The sequence below is a fragment of the Telmatherina bonti genome (assembly GCF_933228915.1).
Source record: "Telmatherina bonti genome assembly, chromosome: 11".
In the NCBI taxonomy this organism is placed as follows: Eukaryota; Metazoa; Chordata; class Actinopteri; order Atheriniformes; family Telmatherinidae; genus Telmatherina; species Telmatherina bonti.
Window position 1 is genome coordinate 31,957,639 of NC_136629.1, and position 17,918 is coordinate 31,975,556.

Genomic DNA, 17,918 nt, shown 5'->3' on the forward strand with positions numbered 1-17,918 from the left:
TATTTAATGCAGGAGAAACACTGAAAAGGCTCAAAAGTGACCAGTGCAGGTCGACAGGTCTATACGTGTAACTCTGCTCGTAGATTGAATGATGCTTGTTTTACACCAGCTTAAATCATGGTTTACATTAAAAGGTACCTCATAATACTGATTTCTAGCTATTAGTGTTTAATTGCATCCATTAATTCGACTGTTATTTGACTTATTTTAAACACATACGTACGAATTTAAATGTGTATTTTAATATTTAGTTTGTAGCGATGATGTTAGATGGCCGTAATCCTGAGTTAGCAGACCAGAGACACTCACTGAGAAAATGTTGACCAAGGCAAGTGCTGTCTATATTAAAATATTTAGTTTTTGTAGCATAGTTTAGTGAAAGGCTTTTACAGTCGGATGTTTTTGGGGTTTTTTTTGTAAATAAGAAGTTTATTCTACATAATTTCTTTACATGTAAACATAATGTGCTTATCAGGGCAGAGAACGTATTGGAAAAGCAGGAATATATGTGCAATATATGATTTGTTTTGCTTTGTTGCTATGAATCAGTGTTATAATGATCACTTCTTACTTCTGTACAGTTAATATCAAGCAGCTCATATTTTCTAACAGCAGCAGATGACTTCTGAAACTCTGTATGCTTTTATATTAGAAGTACCATAGTACACACATCAGCCATTCTTTGGTCTCGGAGTCCCTCTGCTTCAGTATAATTTTAGAAAAGAATTTGCATTATTTATCTTTCCAAATGTAAGTGCCCTAAAACTTCATATTTTTGAACCGCAGTTCAGACAAAGCCCTGAACAATCTCAGAATGAGTTTATAAACATACCTATAACCTCACTTAGCTCTGCTCTTCAACAATAGTCTGCTTTTATCATTTAAATACTATGTGAGTGGATTTATAACTGCAAAACGAACCCTAGACAACTGAAAAACTACAAGCTGCACAGTCAAAAAGTGTGTTTTTTACATACAGTCACTACAATGCCCTTTGTTTTTTTTTTTAAAACTTTACTAACTGGTCACTTATTTAACTTTTTGCTGCAGTGGATAATATGTGGAACTGGAAATGCATTTCATATTTATGTAATGATTAATAATGTAGAGACCGGCACCAAAAAGAGCCCATCTATCCTCCAGTATTCCAAAAGAATCATTTCAGGGCCAGAACTTTAACCTGTTTCCTTATCTTTTAATGTGTCCCCTGACACAGCAGGAATTTCTTTGCTTGTATTATTTCAGGCTAATTTGTCATGCATAAATAAAAAGAAAAACAAAAAACTAAACAGTTCTCTATCAGTTATGTAATTAAATTAAACTCTTAACTTTTCCTAACAAGCACAACACATCTCTGTCTCTTTGAGAGTCATTTTTACACGCTTGCACGATGAATTCATTTGTAGATCCCTGCAGCAAAATCTGCAGCTGTGCTGACTTACAAAAACAGACCAAAGTCCAAATGAGCTCCTTGAAGTGCTTTTTGATTTCACAGTGAAACAGCCTGGAGCCTTTTATAAGCAAAGCTGAGTACATCAGCAAGATGGATGCTAGCACTGTAACTGAGCCTTCGTGTTGTGTTTTATAGGGGAAACAGGTGCCCTTTCAGGTTTGAAGATATCATTATCACTGGGTATGTATGTGTGTGTCTGTTCTTCCCCCAGGCTGCTATCCGTAAGGAGCTGAATGAGTTTAAAAGCCGAGAGATGGAGGTTCATGAAGACAGCAAGCAGTTCACCAGGTACTCTCAGGGTCGATGGCCTCCACCATTTAACCCGGAGCTTCATTAGTAATTTATCACAGTAAATGCTGCTGTTCATAAGCTCACACTGATCAATATATAATCATTCCAGTCTTCTCAAGCTATTCCCACTGTCTCATTAAAGTCGTGATCTACACTTTGATAAACTTCAGTTCATCAGCCTCAGGCAGGGATTGCCAACAAAGTCCAGTTTGGTTTTTTTTCTTTCAAATGTTATTAAATTTGTTTGGTGTGAGGTTTCTGCGCAGATATGAGTCCTCAACTAAAAACAATTCACATTTTGTTAAAATCTATTTCCTTAGCAAATAATGCTTCTACAATGAAATGCTGTGATCTGAATATAGATATATTTTTATTATTTTATAAGCTTAGAAAAAGCAAGTCTTAACTTTGTGTGTTAAAAATGAGGCCATCCTTCTACTTGTCTCAGCTGAATTAATCTTTGAAATTATTGGCTACTGACAGTTTCATGGCTTGACGTCATAAAATCTTGGTCTCTTCAAACATTAACAACCCTGGGCTCCTCTGAGCACCTGACTGAAGATCTTGAAGTGAAGATAACAGAACAGAGTGAGGCTATAAAAAGGCCTTGAAGAGTTTCCAGCTTAGTTTCTTCTGTTTGAAATTCTGTTAAGGAAATGGACTAAAAGGAGCGCTGAAGGGAGATCTTAGGATAAAGCTTCTCATATGCTGAGCAGAGGGCCAAGCAGATATTTAACTGCAGCATTGATTCATAAAGTGGAAACAAAACTTGAACTGTGATCTGGTAAAAGAGTCAATATCAAGATCAGTGTTTCTCAATGTTGATCCTCAATTACCACTGCCCTGCATGTCTTAGACATGTTCCTGCTCAAACACGCCAGATTCACATTAATAAACCTCCTCACTGAGTTCTTTGCAAGCTCACTGACATCACTCATTTCATTCAGGTGTGTTAAACTAGGGTTACCTCTAAAACATGCAGGGCAGTGGTACCTAAGGATCAGGACTGAGTAACACTGGTGTAGATGACACTGGATGTTGGAAATGTATTCGGACACCTGAGCTCATTGTCTACAAAACAACACATTTAGTAAAAATGGTACATGGTTTAGTCTTTATGATTTTTCATATAAAAATTAGAAAATGTTTCCTAAAATGTATGTGGCAACAGATGTCCTTCATCTAAATTTAATGTAGTGTAACTGTAATAAGGATCGAAGGACTGAAAGACAACCAGTGTGAGAGTTATTTGGACCCGGCTCTTTTACGAGGTAAAGCGTTCCACAGCTCTAGCTAGAACAGGCTTCTCTGCTTAACGGGTGAAGAAGAGTTTTTGTGATCGTCTGCAGCCCTTTATCTCACTCCAGCATAACTTTATGTACAGCTGCTGTACTTTTGTGATGACGACATGTTGCTGCTAAACACTACTTGCATGCAGTTAAAATGCAGTCATCACTTTGACTTTAAATCACTACCCAGCTTCATTTGATTGCTTCCTATTGTGTTATATATATATATATATATATATATATATATATATATATATATATATATATCACTATTCCTTTGTCAGCTTCCTTCCATTGTCCAAAGACCTGGATCTTAGGTTAAATGATCACTCTAAATCCAGCTAGGAGTGAATGTGAGCATGAAGGTTGTTTGTTCCTGTGATGGACAGGTGGCCTGTCCAGTGTGCACCCTGACTCTTGCCAAATGATTGCTGGGATGGGCACCAGCTTCCCCACAACCTTTAATTGGACTATCCAGTATAGAGAATAAATTAATTATAATTAAAAAAAAAAAAAAAGAAAAAGGAAATTATGCTTCTTTTTTGCCAGCTTTTCCAGCGTTTTATTGATATAGTATACATAAATTAACAAAACCTGACACATTCATTGAATGAAATTATGCTAATATGATGCCTTTTGGTTTTTTCAGTTGGTAAACACAAAGACGACATCTCAGGGATAATATTTACTCATCTGTGTGATGATTGATATTTGACATCCATATTTTGAATCTGGATTATATAATCCTCATTTTTTGTTTCTAAAAGGTTTCTTTTCAGATTTACTACATATATTTGGAGTAAACTATCATTTGCAGTGGTCTCCTGACAGCCCAGCAGGGTACGCTCTGCAATGAATCAAACTACCACAGCATTTTATACGCTGACACTCACTGGCATTTAAATGCAGGCTCTATTCCTGAAAAAACACTCTGTTGTATGTTTCTCTCGTCAAGTCGATCTTACAAGTAACTCTAGGTTTTTGTGTTTTCAGGTTCCATCGGCCATAAGTGCTCTAAAAGCCACCACAAACTACGGTCCACTGCTCCTGCAGTTTGCCCACCCTCCAGACCCTCAATCAGCTCGCTCTGGATTCCAGTCGACCTTTTTTCCACAGCAGCCACTTTCGCCTGCGACTGTTAATGATAACATTAAATATGGCTGCATTTGATCTGAGTGGGGTGCTTCTGGGACCCTGATATAGTGCATGCTGGCTCTCTTTCAGAGGTTAATGGGACAGCTGGTAAAATTAAGCCATACTCTTAAAGTGTAGTTCAGCTGAACATTTCCTGCGCTGCCACTTCACAATGCCCCCCCCACGATAGCTATTTATGTCTACAATGACAGCTCCAGGTGTCTTAAGGCCTTAGCCATTTAGAGGCACCAGTGTATCATTTGCACATATCTATAGTGAGAACAGTGGCGTGTACAGCTTGCTTGTTAGAGCCTTTTATTTATTGTAGTCTATCAGAACCAGTTGTTGTTTTGTGTTGTTTTTAAGCTTGTGTTTTGGATTATTTCCAGTGTTGTGATGACAGATCACAAGGATGAGAAATAAACAAAGTTTCCTTTTGTAGGAGTGAATGTGGCTCAAGTCGGCTATGAGTTTATGTACTTGCCAAGTATGCCTTGTCACAACCTAAATAGTGGCCATATATGAGCATCCTCCTAAAACAGGAAATGGCGGGTGATTGGACGATTCTATGATGTCAGTGCCTGTCACAGATCAGTGGGGAGAGGAAGCAGTTCTGCTCAGCATGACTTTGTTCAGTAAAACTGCAGTTCATGCTGTAAATCATTTTGCCACTAGAGGGCATTATATCGTCAGCGTTCCAGAAGGGGATCAGGCTGCTTTTCATAAGCTGCATCTGCAGGTGTGATAACAGCTCTAGTGGTAACACCACTAGAGCTGAACAGGCCAATGAACACCACAGACTTAACCATTAAAATGCAGTGGAAGTCAGCCCCCCCACACCCCTCTTTTCCGTCCACCCCTCCAGCCAATCCTGATCTGCAGCACATCATCTGGTGATACATGATGTTAGGGTTCACTCTTCTGTTCTCAGTGCTGAGCTTTTTGGATCTGCTTTTATTTTTCTTTCTAACTGCTGATTTTCATGCCCGTCTTTTAGCAGGTGCTTTTCACACTAAGGATTTTGTGCCAGTGAAACCGACAGGAATTTAATGAAGTTGTTGATCTTAATTGAAACTTTACAGATTTGATTTTAGTTTTCATATAAAAGTTTTATGTGCGGAGAGAAGGCAGCCAGCTGGAAATGGAGGAGTACTTCATTTCCGTGAATGTGTTTTTGCAGTTTAGTGAGGTCAGTTAGAACAGCGGAAAATCAACAGTTGTTTACCAAAGGGCTGAAAACTTCAGCCTGTAATATTTATGTACAAACAGGCTTCCTGCTGTGTTTGCAAACCACCCTAACACGCAGAATGAAATTCACAATGTTTAATCTGTTTTTTATTAGCCAGTTCTCTTTTTGTTTGACTAAGTTAAAAAAAAAAAACAGAAATAGGAAATGAATCTGCACACGTTTTGATTAAACTTATCAATCCTGCTTTTTGTTTTTTCTTGCAAAGATGGTTGGACCTTCTGAAGTCGAAACTGATTTCCATTTTTAGGCAATAAACTTGGAAGATTGACACAAAATGAACACATATTCCATCTAAATATGAAGAACTTGACATTAGATGTGTTTAGATGTGGTTTGAGATCAGTGTGACTAAAGCGAGTCCCCCATTCATCGCTGGATTTGTAGATATTTTCTTCCTGTTATGTTGGGATAAAAATCAACAACTAAACTGAGGGTGCATGTTTCTGCAGTATGTAAAGAGGATGAATTAAACGTTTTTTCCTCCACAAAGGCAGTGGGATTAGGCCTTAGTTCTTAAGTAATCATTCACACCCCTGGTCCACTTGACTGAAGAAGAGATGTCTGCTGATAAGTGATCCACAGTTTGAGCCCTCAAACCTCCAAACGTTTGTGTTTCTCTTTAAAGATGCCTGACCTCAGCAACACTTGTCATTCTTACAAACATTAACTGCAAAGGACAGTTTGTTATTTCTGCCTCTAACTATGTGTGAGTATTGTAAAACAACTTGATGTACAGATATGGAAAAGAAAAACAGTATTCATTCATGTCTACAATGTTATATATTGATTTTTTTTTTTTGTACAGAATGTATATCAAGCATGTGCATACAATGAAATCAATTTTACTGCAAATGTGATATGTTTTAAGTTCTAATTTTAATTGTCCGCATTTCATTTATCTCCAAGTACAGATAACGAACCCAAATATAAATCCGATAGTCTTGGATTATCCTGTTGGTTCCTGCAGTGTCAGTCTCACCAAGTCTGAGGCAACATGAAAAGGTTCTTTTTATCACTTCGAGAAAACAGCGTACATTCATTCAGATAAAGCGCATCTGATCATTTTTGATCCCACTGAGCAGGATAAAGGCAGGATATTGTCTACTAAATAGTATTAGCAAGAACAGCTAAGTGAATAAAAAAGGATTAATCAAGTTTAAAAGAGCTGTGTGCACTCCTCTATAAAGCATCCACAACAGCTGTGTTTCTAAGTGCTCGGCTACATAACGTCATAAGAACAAACCGTTTCAAGCCTAATGTGAATTAAAGCTGTGTGGAACAGTGTGATCTATGACAATTACACTCAGGTTATTCATCATTCTTTATATCGATGCGTGGCTTAAGTTCTAACTGTTGGCTGAACGAATATTAAAATTTTAATTTTTCCTTATTTCCTTACAAATGTATGTTGTCTTCCTGTACTGATGATAAATGGAGGGGTTAAAAAAATGTGGCAAAAATGGAAACTTCAGTCAAACCTTGACAAACATTTGTCATCATATATCCTATTTAATATAATCTATGTGAAATGATGACTTAAACACAGTCGTCTGGCCCAAAGAAGCGCTTTGTCTACATTATTTCTAAAGTAGGGAATATCAGATTTTAGGATTGACTTAAATATTAGCTTTTGAGCTAAGTGTAAAACATACATGACCAATTTGAATAAGAAAAAATCCATAGTTTCAGACCAGAGCAATGATCAAACTGACACAGCTTTCATTTTGAACATGCTGATCACAGTCATTTTCAGTTGACGTGCCGTAAACACATCTGCTTTAAGTGTAGTGGCGGAAAAATGTAACGTTTAAAGCTCATAGCATCAAAGACTCAGAACTGGATATTTCCTATGGGCTCTAAACACCTCTACAAGCTCCAATATAATTCATCTTTGAAGTTGTATGATATTGTTGGACAGTATATGAAACAACTGTTACATCTTAACTGTGTATAGTGTTTTTGTATATAAAGAGCATTAAAAAATCTTCATGTTATAGTGGTTTTCTGTGTCATGTCAGTATTTTGTCATGCTGGGGTTGATTAAGAGGAATATATGAATGGAAATACGTGAATCTTAACAGGACAGACACTGTGCAGTAGCTTGAGTGTTATAAAACACGGGAAAACACCCGTCACACAACACTACCCTCTTTATCTTTTGATGTAATGGCTTGAGGAATGCTTCATAACAAGCTTATGAGGTAAATCTTCTGTTTTCTACCTCTGTGTTATTTTCAGGTGCATTATTTAAACATAGTTTTAGATCTCAGAGCCCTGGAGGGCAATGCTTCATGTTTAAGTGTTCAGAGAAGCAAAAATGGAGAAAAAACAAATTCCACTGGTTCATGTTTTTTTAAAAAAAAAATATTTTTATTAATATTTCTATTTGTTAAACCTGTCCTGTTCAGCATCATGGCAGCAAAATTATGCTCTGTCTTGTGCCATAAAAAAGGGCTTTGCCTAAAGAAGCTTTTTGGATACGAGGCTACCCTTGAATATTTTATTTTATTGTTTTATTTTATTGTAATGTTTTGTCCAGTTGTAATGGCTGCTGTACCATCAAATTCCTTCCATAAATTCTGCTAAACTTTTATTTTAAGTCGTGAACTACACCCGCCCAACCCCCTTTTCCAAACTACTACCAGTACTACCTCAGTATCAGCACAAGGCCAATCGGATCAGACGGTCTTTAAATGATATGTTACTATTGCAGTTTTTCATTTTATTTTAAGATTTAATGTTGATTGTCTGGTGTGAAGAATGCTTGCCTCTGAGCGGCTGGAATCAGTGACATCCACTCAAAAGACTCCAATTCAAGTCCAATTTAAGTCTTTACTTTTTGCAGGGGTAAGTATTAGACCAGGGGTTCACCAACGGTTTGTGGAGCAGCCTCGCCTCCACCAGCAGCCCTCACCAATGAGCCAAATTGCCCCGTTTTATACCTTCTGCTGCTGGTTGGGCCAAACCACCTTCCACCCAACTGAGATGCTTCCCATACAACAAACTATATTCTAATACACTGTAAAACAACTCCCGAAATGAATTTTATAAATATATAAAAATACCTACCCACAGATGGTATAAATTTACATATCTAAACCTAAAACCATTTCCCCAACCTAAAACCCAAGTGCCCTTGGCCTAAGCCCCACCCATCTGCTTCATGGCCTCTCCTGGAATCTTTAAAAAAGTACTCAGGCCCTTGTACTCAGGCTCCTCTCTTATGGAATCAGCTCCCACCGTGGGTTCGGGAGGCTGACTCCCTCCACACCTTTAAGATCGAGTTGAAAACCTTCTTTTTTCATGATTCTTATAGTTAGAATATGAGCATCTCCTGAGTTGGAGTCTGCATGTACAGGACCCAACCTTCCAGGTTATGCTCATTGCTCTTATAGTTATGGGTAGTCTAGCTAACCTTTACTTATGTAGCAATGGGGATGTTACCTGATGCACTGAGAAGTACCTCGCTCTATTTCTCTAATGTATTAATGGATAAATATATGCCACTATTGCCGTCTCTAACTTATTTCTCCTTTTTTCCGCAGGTCTTCCTGAAAAAGTGCAGTTGTACATGTTGTTCTGTCTTTCCTGTCGTCTCCACCCCAACCAGTCGAGGCAGATGGCTGCCCTCCCTGAGCCGGGTTCTGCTGGAGGTTTTTCTTCCTGTTTAAGGGGAGTTTTTTCCTTCCCACTGTCGCCGCGTGCAGCTCAGGATGGGGGATTGGATCGAAATCATGACTCAATCCAATCAGTTGGTTTCTATTATAAGCTATGTATAAATTGGCTTGAAATGATGTGTGATGTTGTGAAGTGGCGCTATACAAATAAAGATGAATTGAATTGAATTGGGGAAACATTTGCCTGACAACACAGGAAGAGGACACCAGCCTGGTGAGCTAGAGGCCATTACCATCTACCACATCTGCACATTTACACACATCGCTATTAATCATAAATTCTTTTCCTCCACAGCTATCTGCAAGACAAATGACATCAGTAAATATTGATAAACAAACATTTGCATGATTCCATGAATATTTACTGTAAAAATAATGTGAATAAAGTGCAAATGTGCCTAAACCACAAAACCCAAATGTGCCACCATTATTTACTTTCAATTTTTATTATTTTTCTTTTATTACTTAAAACACTTTAAGTAATGGGCAACTGCTTCGTTACATCTGGATTTATTTTTAGTCATTTATTGATTTGCTGTCATAGCAAGACTTGCCTCGTGCTACAGTAGTTGATTTGTTGGCGAAGGTCAAAGGAGCAGTTAAATTGGATGAAAATCTTAAATTTGTGACTCTATCCTTGGCTGGCTTGTGATGGAGCCCAAACCAAGAGATGATGTCACAATTCTTTCACTTTTATCATCCTTCCTCTCAGACAGTCCAAATCTCATTACAGTTACCTTTCGACTTTATAAATTGCAGCTAGTCTGATGTTTCACTTGATGACTAAACTATTCTTTCAGGGACGTTCAAGCCTTTCACTCTTATTGCCAAGGCAAGATTGATCCGTGCATTCAGTATTCTCAGAGAAAAGTCAACACTCATCATGTGAAGACAGGAATCCCATACTGATCTTTAAGAAGAATACATTTCTGCTGACACGACACCATCTCTTTAACCTTCATTACAGCAGAGATCTGGCTGTATGACAAATGAATCACTTTTTAGATTTATCATGTCCTCCTGACTACCAGGAAAAAAATGTGTAACTACAAATGTCCACTACAGAGGACATTGCTTAAACTTTTAAATGTTGTGGTAAAATATAGTTATATTTATCTAAGAAACTATTTAATGTGTTTATAAGATATTCAATGAAAATATAACTACAAAATTTCAAGTAAAAATCAGCACAAAGAAAAGTATTATGCACTTTTGCTCTTCCCATAAAACATGCTTGTTGCAATGGAGGCCATTTTTCCTGAAGAGAGAAAAAAAGTTCACAAAGCCCCAACCCCACAAACGAGGTACCATTTAAAAGCACTAAATGTCCTCTTTAAAGACCAAAAGGTGTTAGTTCAGTAGCATTCAAGGAGATGGAAATATGTAGGTTTACAAGGGTCCTCCACAGAGGACAAATTGAACTACTGGTAGTCAGGAGGATATGACGTCTTTGAATTTCACAAGTAAAATCTAAATATCAGGGCGTTCATCAGTCCCCACCGACAAACAGTAACGCCTAGAACCACGAACTCACAGTTGTAGGTGCAGCAGGGCTGACCCATTAGCTTTGGACCTCAGGGTTCTTTTGTACTCAACACAAGCTCTTCGGGAAGCAAAAGTCCAGAAACCAGTTCTTCTTTTGGTCGTTTTAATGATAAAAAACAAAACCAAAAAGTACACAAAGAAACTTGAATCCAGACCTTTCTACAAACAAAATTAAAAGCAGTGTAGGTCAAAAGACTGTGTTGCTCCAAGATCCAGTGGCTTCTGATCTTCTTTTCTTTTTGTTTATCATAGACCGAGTCTAACAGCCAATCAAAATTTAGCAACCTGCACGTCACCAGTCATTTTCCTGCAACACAGAACTTCAACATTTAAACATAAAATATCACAAAGCTGTGATAACTGAAGATTAAATTACAACAAAGAAAAATGGCTACAACATATGCCGGCCCCTAATTGACTAGGCCTTAACATATCAATTACCAACTTTCATTAAAACTTGGAGCCATTTACATCAATACTCTAACATGCAAATTTTTTCTAATTTTTAACTAGAGTTTTGTCCTTCTTCTACACAGGTATCTACATTTACATTTTTACAGACTGTTCAACAGGCAATGCCTAATCTATGTCCCTTCTTGAATCTTTATTCTTCTTCCAGAAGTAAACATAGTTTTGTTGTGGGTCTGTGAATGACGCTGGTCTTTGTCCGGACTTCGGCGCTTCTGACAACTCCTTTAGAATCTGGCACTACTTTGGTGATTCTGCCCAACATCCAGGTGTTTCTTGGCAAAGAGGGGTCAGCGATGAGGACAACATCTCTAACCTTGAAACCTCTCTTTAGACCAGAGGTGTGCAACTCCGGTCCTCGAGAGCCAGAATCCTGCAGGTTTTCTATGTATCCCTGCTCAGACACACCTGATTCAAATTAATTAGTAGTAGAGCTTAATCAGTTGTGCACGTCATTGGCTGTTTGATCCATTTAGTGGAAGCTAGATGTGTTGGAACAGGAATACATGGGAAACCTGCAGGACAGCGGCCCTCGAGGACCGACTTTGGACACCCCTGCTTTAGACCAAGCCATTTTTGATGCTCTTGCAAGAGAGGTAAATATTCTTGAGTCCACCTTCGCCAGAACAACTCTGCCAGATATTGGATTTGTCGCCAACGACGACAACTGTAAACATCTTTGTTGTCAAACACTCCAGGTGGAACATTAGACCTTGCTTTCAGTAGGAGCAAGTGGTTTCATGTCAGTGGCTCTAGATCACTGGGGTGGTCTGTGTTCATAGTTATGGGTCTTCCATTGATGTTACTCTCGACTTCACAAAGGAGCGTGTGAAGCCCTTCATCGTCCAACTGCTGTTGCCTCAAAACAGAGCTCAACACTTTTCTGACTGTGCGGATTTGACGCTCTCAAATACCACCGTGATGGGAAGCAGCTGGTGGGTTGAAAATCCACTGCACACCTTTCTTCATCATTTCTTCATTAATCCGAGACTGGTTCAGCTCTGCTAACGCCTCTCGTAGCTCTCGTTCAGCACCGACAAAGTTTGTGCCATTGTCGGATTGAATGATTGACACTTGACCTCTTCTGGCTTGAAAACAATAGTAAATACAACAAACGCCTCTGGAGCTTTTAAGGAGGCGTGTTTCGGTTTATAAAAGAGTTTTCTGTGTGAACAACTTTGAAGTCAATATATCTGCCACAACCAAAGAGCTTTCAGGATCTGGAAAAGGCAGCAGGTTTAATGGAGTTGGAGCTGAAGTGCAAAATGAAATGGAAGATGAAAGTGATAGTTGAGATGGTCACAGTCAAAGACATCAGTCACCAACGACACCTACAGGGCTCATTTGTCCTGCTGACTGTGGCGCTGATAAGGCATTGCTGATGTTCTGCCATTTGATCTCGATGAGAGTGTAAATTGATGCTTTGGATCAATATACATTCATACAATTCTGAAAGTGGTGATAATTGGTTTTATGACAGAAAAGGAGGACACAAGGATAACCACATCTGCTGGGTGTCCATGTTTCAAAGTTGCCCTTTAGGGAGCCATTGATCATTGATGTCACACATCTTTCACACGTCTGAACCGACATTTGCCCTTTAAATCCTCGTCTTTATCTTAATCTTTACTGTTCACTGCATCCATTGTTTTCTGACCTCAACTTAAAACCTTCAATCTAAAAGAAGGCTCTTTCAGAATATGATAATAAAGTAATGACAATAATAAGAAAAGATAATCTGAATATTTATGAAAGTCATCTTCTGCCTTTTGTCACTCCAGTTGTTGAACACACACATTTGGAAAGCGGTTTTGTTTCTGGTGAACTGCCTGCAGGCCTCGGCTGCAATACAAACCCACTACTTAACTGGAAACAAGTGGTCATTAGTCTTCAGTTTTAAATTCCTGGAGCTTGTCATAAGTGTGATTATTACATTTTTCTGCCTTGTCATACTCTTCATTCCACCACTCATACCACTTCTGAGTTTTAAAAATTCAGTGGAAGTCATTAAAGCTTAATAAAGCAATAAAGGAGAAAAACAGCAGGACAGTGTTTCATTTTACACACTTGAATTCTAACAAAGATGGTCTTGTAAGAAAAATGGGTTGCAGTATTAAGTTTTTAACAGAATGGTTTAGAAAAACAAAGTTATTTTTTATTGTAGCAAGCAACATCACACAGTCCAGACGTTGCTTCTTTTTATCCTCAGTACAATTATCATTCAGGGTTTCTGTCACATCTATGGAAAAATAGCTTGTCTTCATAGCAGTCACTTTGTCTTGTATCCTATTTTGGATTCTTCCCCTTCACTGCTTTCTCTGCAGCAGCAGTGGAAAAGTAAAGAGCAGAAAAGATGTGCGCAGGAGGCAGAGGTCTGTATAACGACACAGAAAAGTCTGAGTGAAAGTGAGTCATGATTATTGGCTTTGAGAACCTTTTCTTGTTATCATACCTGCAAACTTACAGGATGGGAGAAAGGTAATGCACTGAACTCCTTTAGGGGGGTCTTTTGCATTCTCCCCCAGACAGACTATTTGATTTTAACATGTTAATTAAACATCCTGATGTACCCTGACAGGAAATTAAAATGAAAAAGCACATTTATTCAAGAAAATTTCACTTTGTATATCGTATTAAGTCATCGTAACAGCAGGAAGCTGTGTTAATTTCCTTAAACTCATTAAACCAGACGTTGGTGTGAATTTTTGTGTCTTATTTTATAACATCAATTAAAATCAGATGACGATTCAGAAGCAGTGGAAATAAAATTTATTTGCTTTGAACTGAGTGAGAGTGAGGGCTAACAAAACCCTGCTGTTTTGTTCATTTCTGAAAAACAGCAACATTGCTCCTGACCAAGAACCTTTCTAGTTGTCCAAAAGGGCAACCCCCCCCCCCCCTTAAAAAAAAGTACATTCAATGCAGTTCAAATCTCATTGTTAACTCCATTACGAACCATTTTGTTCAACATTTAGTGTAGTGACACTCTCTATCTGTCTCGCATCAAGTCAGCTTGACATAACTTACATCATGGTAGAGCTCGGTGTTACATCAGAGTGTAACTTTGGCCAAAGTTTCACCCTGATGTAAGCCAATTACAAATAATGTGAATGCTTGGGGCCCCATAAAGGCTCAAGCTGGCCATGAGTTTGCAAAAATGTATAATGATGGAGACTGTGCACTTTCCAGGATGAGCATTCAGCTCATTGCACTGTTTGCCAGAGCAGGCGTGTCATCGGAGGAGAAGGAAGATGTGCTCAAGCAGCCAAACATTTGGCCTTTCTGTGTTCATCAGCGTGAACACAGAAAGGCCAAATGGACATTCACAAGCATTATTCACTGTGTTAGGTATAAATGCAAACACATGCTATTGCCATTGCAATTTCCAATCTAATTAAAGTCTCCAGAGGGTACGTGTGAGGAAATAAAATTAATTGCCTCGACTGTGAAGATGCGCCAGGGTCCTGAATGGGAACAGAAGTGAGGTGACAATGAGCTGCCATGCAGGATTAGGCTGATTCATATGAGGTATACAGGGGGCATCTGCTTACGGAACAAGGAGATAGATCCCTGCCATGTCAGGAGAGTTGTTACAGTTAATCTGCGTCAAATGGAGCTGAATTTGAAGCACAATTATCTGACATGGTGCGCACAAAGACGAAAGGTTATTGACAATGAAATGCAAGGCGTATGTGGGGATGAGACTCCATTGTTACATCAAAATAACATTTTTTAAATTGCTAGTGGTGGTGCTGGGCTGACAACAATGGCTCTGATAAATAATGGAGTGAATGGGGTCAGAGTTGCACTTATAGACTGAAATTCAAGCTGACAGCAGTGAAAGAAATGTTTGACAGGAGAGAAATGATCGGCTGGTTTATACATTTATTATAAGAATAAAGAATTAAATTGTTTTCCTGAGTTATGTCTGAATAAGCTCTTAGGCTGACCAACCAGATATAAAAATGTTTAAACACCTCTAGGTTTCCATGGTGAGGGTTTCCACTGTGATATAAAGGTCCATTGTAAATCTTGGTTTCAGAATTCAGTAGTTAACTGAATCATAAAAAAATGACATCTACTTGCAGCTCGAGTCCAAATTAAATGAGCACAGCCCAACAGGGCTTCTAGCTCCCTTTTTTTTTTTTAACAGGACTATAATTTGCTGTGACAATGCTGTATTAATTTGCATAACAAAATGTCTGTGAAGGTTCTTATTCATTTAGACCACAGTATCCAACATAGCATGAGTAAACCTCGCTTTACTTGGTTTTAATTTCTCAAAGACATTTCTGATGGATATAGAGAGGAGATTTCATTCAAGTAGCCTGTAAAACCACCAATGTTTTAGTCTATTGAGAGCATTGACCCTTTTTCATACGCAGTCAATGGTTGTGACTCACCTGAGGATTCAAGTGACCATTTTCCACATTTAAACTTGAAGCTAAGTGTGTGAACGTGTTGTCAGTCTCATCAGTAGAGCAGAAGAATGTTATTGTAGGTGGAGGAGAGTGTTGTATCACTCATCCTCCTCAATTAAGTGAAGGTTTCTCTGCTCTGAGATAAATTCCATCTTCTACTCTCTGCTAAAACGCCTGCAACACATAAAGAAGTATCCAATACATAAAAGATAATGGGCTGAATAAACACAGGAATAGAGTATACACACTCTGCAGCAGAACATCGATGGTGTACTATACTTTCTTTGAGCAACAAGCTAAGATATTGATGTTTAGCAAAGAAAAACTATTTGTTCGGTATGTTATAAGTAAACTAACACTAAATACAAACTACAGCAGAGGATAACAGGGAAGGATTTTTATGGTTTCAAACAAACTAGGAGTTTAATTTGCTGAACCAAATGTGGCTGTTGAGGTATTTAACTAAGAAACACGAGCCTGTTTACAGTGCTGGTTAAAACAAAATACAGGAAGCCTCGATAATATCTCGGTTACTTCAGGTGAGCCCAGGTCTCGATGCTACAAGCATCACTGATCTGTAATCTTGGTTCTGAAATGTTGAAAGCTGTTGAAATTGGACTGAAAACATGTAATCATAACTGACAACTGAAGCAAAAGATGTACACACAGGTGATAAATATTGTCAACACACAAATACAACCTGCTGCAGCAGCAGCCAGTTTCACACGTATTATTTGAGGTCTCAAAATATGGCAACTTTATGCTTTAAACAAAGGCACTGCAGGTTAATGACTGACTTTACTCCACTTTGCCAGTTTAAACTGGTGCAAATAGATGCATTAAATATCCGAACAGTTTTAGGAAAACTGCATCTACCGTGGTTTTGTTGTGTGATTTTAAATTACAGTATTGAATAAGAGCAAGGAGCCAACCTCTGTTTCACATTAGTTATGTTTTAAGGCAATGACAAAACTGCACAATCAAAAAAAGATATTTAACATAAAAGATTTGATACCAAAAGCAATCACACTTTCTAAATAATTGCAACAACTCTGTATATTTATTGTACTGTATATTGCAACAAAGAGCAAATTATTACAATAAGAAACAGAAAGCTGGATTTATGATGTAGTGTGTCATTTATTGGTAGCTTCTTCAGAGATGTTGTGTCATGAGGCAGAGGGGGAGAAAAACACTGAAATATCAACAGATCTTTCTTTAAAATAACTCTGGCAGTGTTGGTTTGACTGCTTAGCTGCTTTATGAGTGTAGGTTAAAGAACAGCATACGTCAGCTTGCATAGTGGGCCTAATTTACCCTGTAACTTCAACCACAGAGGAAAGAGAGGAAGAAGGCACATTTCTTATTTGTATAGACTTAAAGTGTTCAAACCACATTCACCTAAATTTCAAAAGTAACTAATAGGCCTATTTAGTTAATGGTTTAATGGAACCTTGAAACTAATGAATATAAACTCATTAGGAAGATGTTTACAGAAGTGTCCAATTAGGAAAAAACTAATTTATTATGACTATCAAGCTATAGCCTATAAGCATCTGACCATAGTCTCTTTTGGGGGAAATTAAAGGATCTGTACTATTTTAGCTATTAGACTGTCATTTTTAGTCTATGGCCGTTTGGCCAACGTACAATACATAGCAACATAGATTGCCTCATAAAATTAAGTCAGAAAGTTAGTAAGATCAACAATGCAATGTCTAATATTTATTTTATTTTATTTTTATTTGATATGGACAATGATTACACTTACAACAGCATTTTAGCCAAGGCTAATTGACAATGTTCTTATTTCGAACTGAATTTTATTGACAGCCGTGAATGTGTTTTACTTTATTTTAATTTTACATTTTGGTATATATATATATATATATGTATATATATATATATATATATATATATATATATATATATATATATATATATATATATATATATATATATATATATATATATATATACACCAAAATGTAAAATTAAAATAAAGTAAAACACATTCACGGCTGTCAATAAAATTCAGTTCGAAATAAGAACATTGTCAATGCATTCAATCTAAACTACTGTTTTGCCAAAGGTGAGTGCCGTTCTGATTTGTCTTTATCCAGTTCTTCGGTCCTGAAGAAAACCTTTTAAAATCCGGCATGGTCTTGTTTTAAAAAGATCAATACAGAATGTCATATTTGTTTTTTTTTTTCCACTGTGGGTTTCACCTTTACATTAATTCTGCTGCTACTTTAATTCTATTGTTGAAGTATTTCTGATTTATATTAGACTGTCTATCCCCTTACTCATCTTATTAAAACAGTAACACAAAAAAATATTTGAGAGACCGGAAATAAAAAAATAAAAAAAAATAGCACCCGCTGGTTTCAA

At 37.6% G+C, this 17,918-nt stretch overlaps 1 protein-coding gene across 2 annotated transcripts in view; it reads left to right on the top strand.

Moving 5' to 3' along the window:
- The window catches only part of phactr2 (phosphatase and actin regulator 2), a gene marked incomplete at its 5' end in the record, with an annotated part of 62,862 nt that extends 55,507 nt beyond the window's left edge, over nucleotides 1-7,355 (top strand). For both annotated transcript variants that reach the window (XM_079249030.1, XM_079249031.1), the window contains 2 exons: nucleotides 1,665-1,741; nucleotides 4,027-7,355. In XM_079249030.1, coding sequence (XP_079105156.1) covers nucleotides 1,665-1,741; nucleotides 4,027-4,042 — 93 coding nt within the window. In that variant the 3' untranslated portion in view covers nucleotides 4,043-7,355. The remainder of the gene's footprint in view (nucleotides 1-1,664; nucleotides 1,742-4,026) is intronic.
- Nucleotides 7,356-17,918: the final 10,563 nt, after the last annotated feature.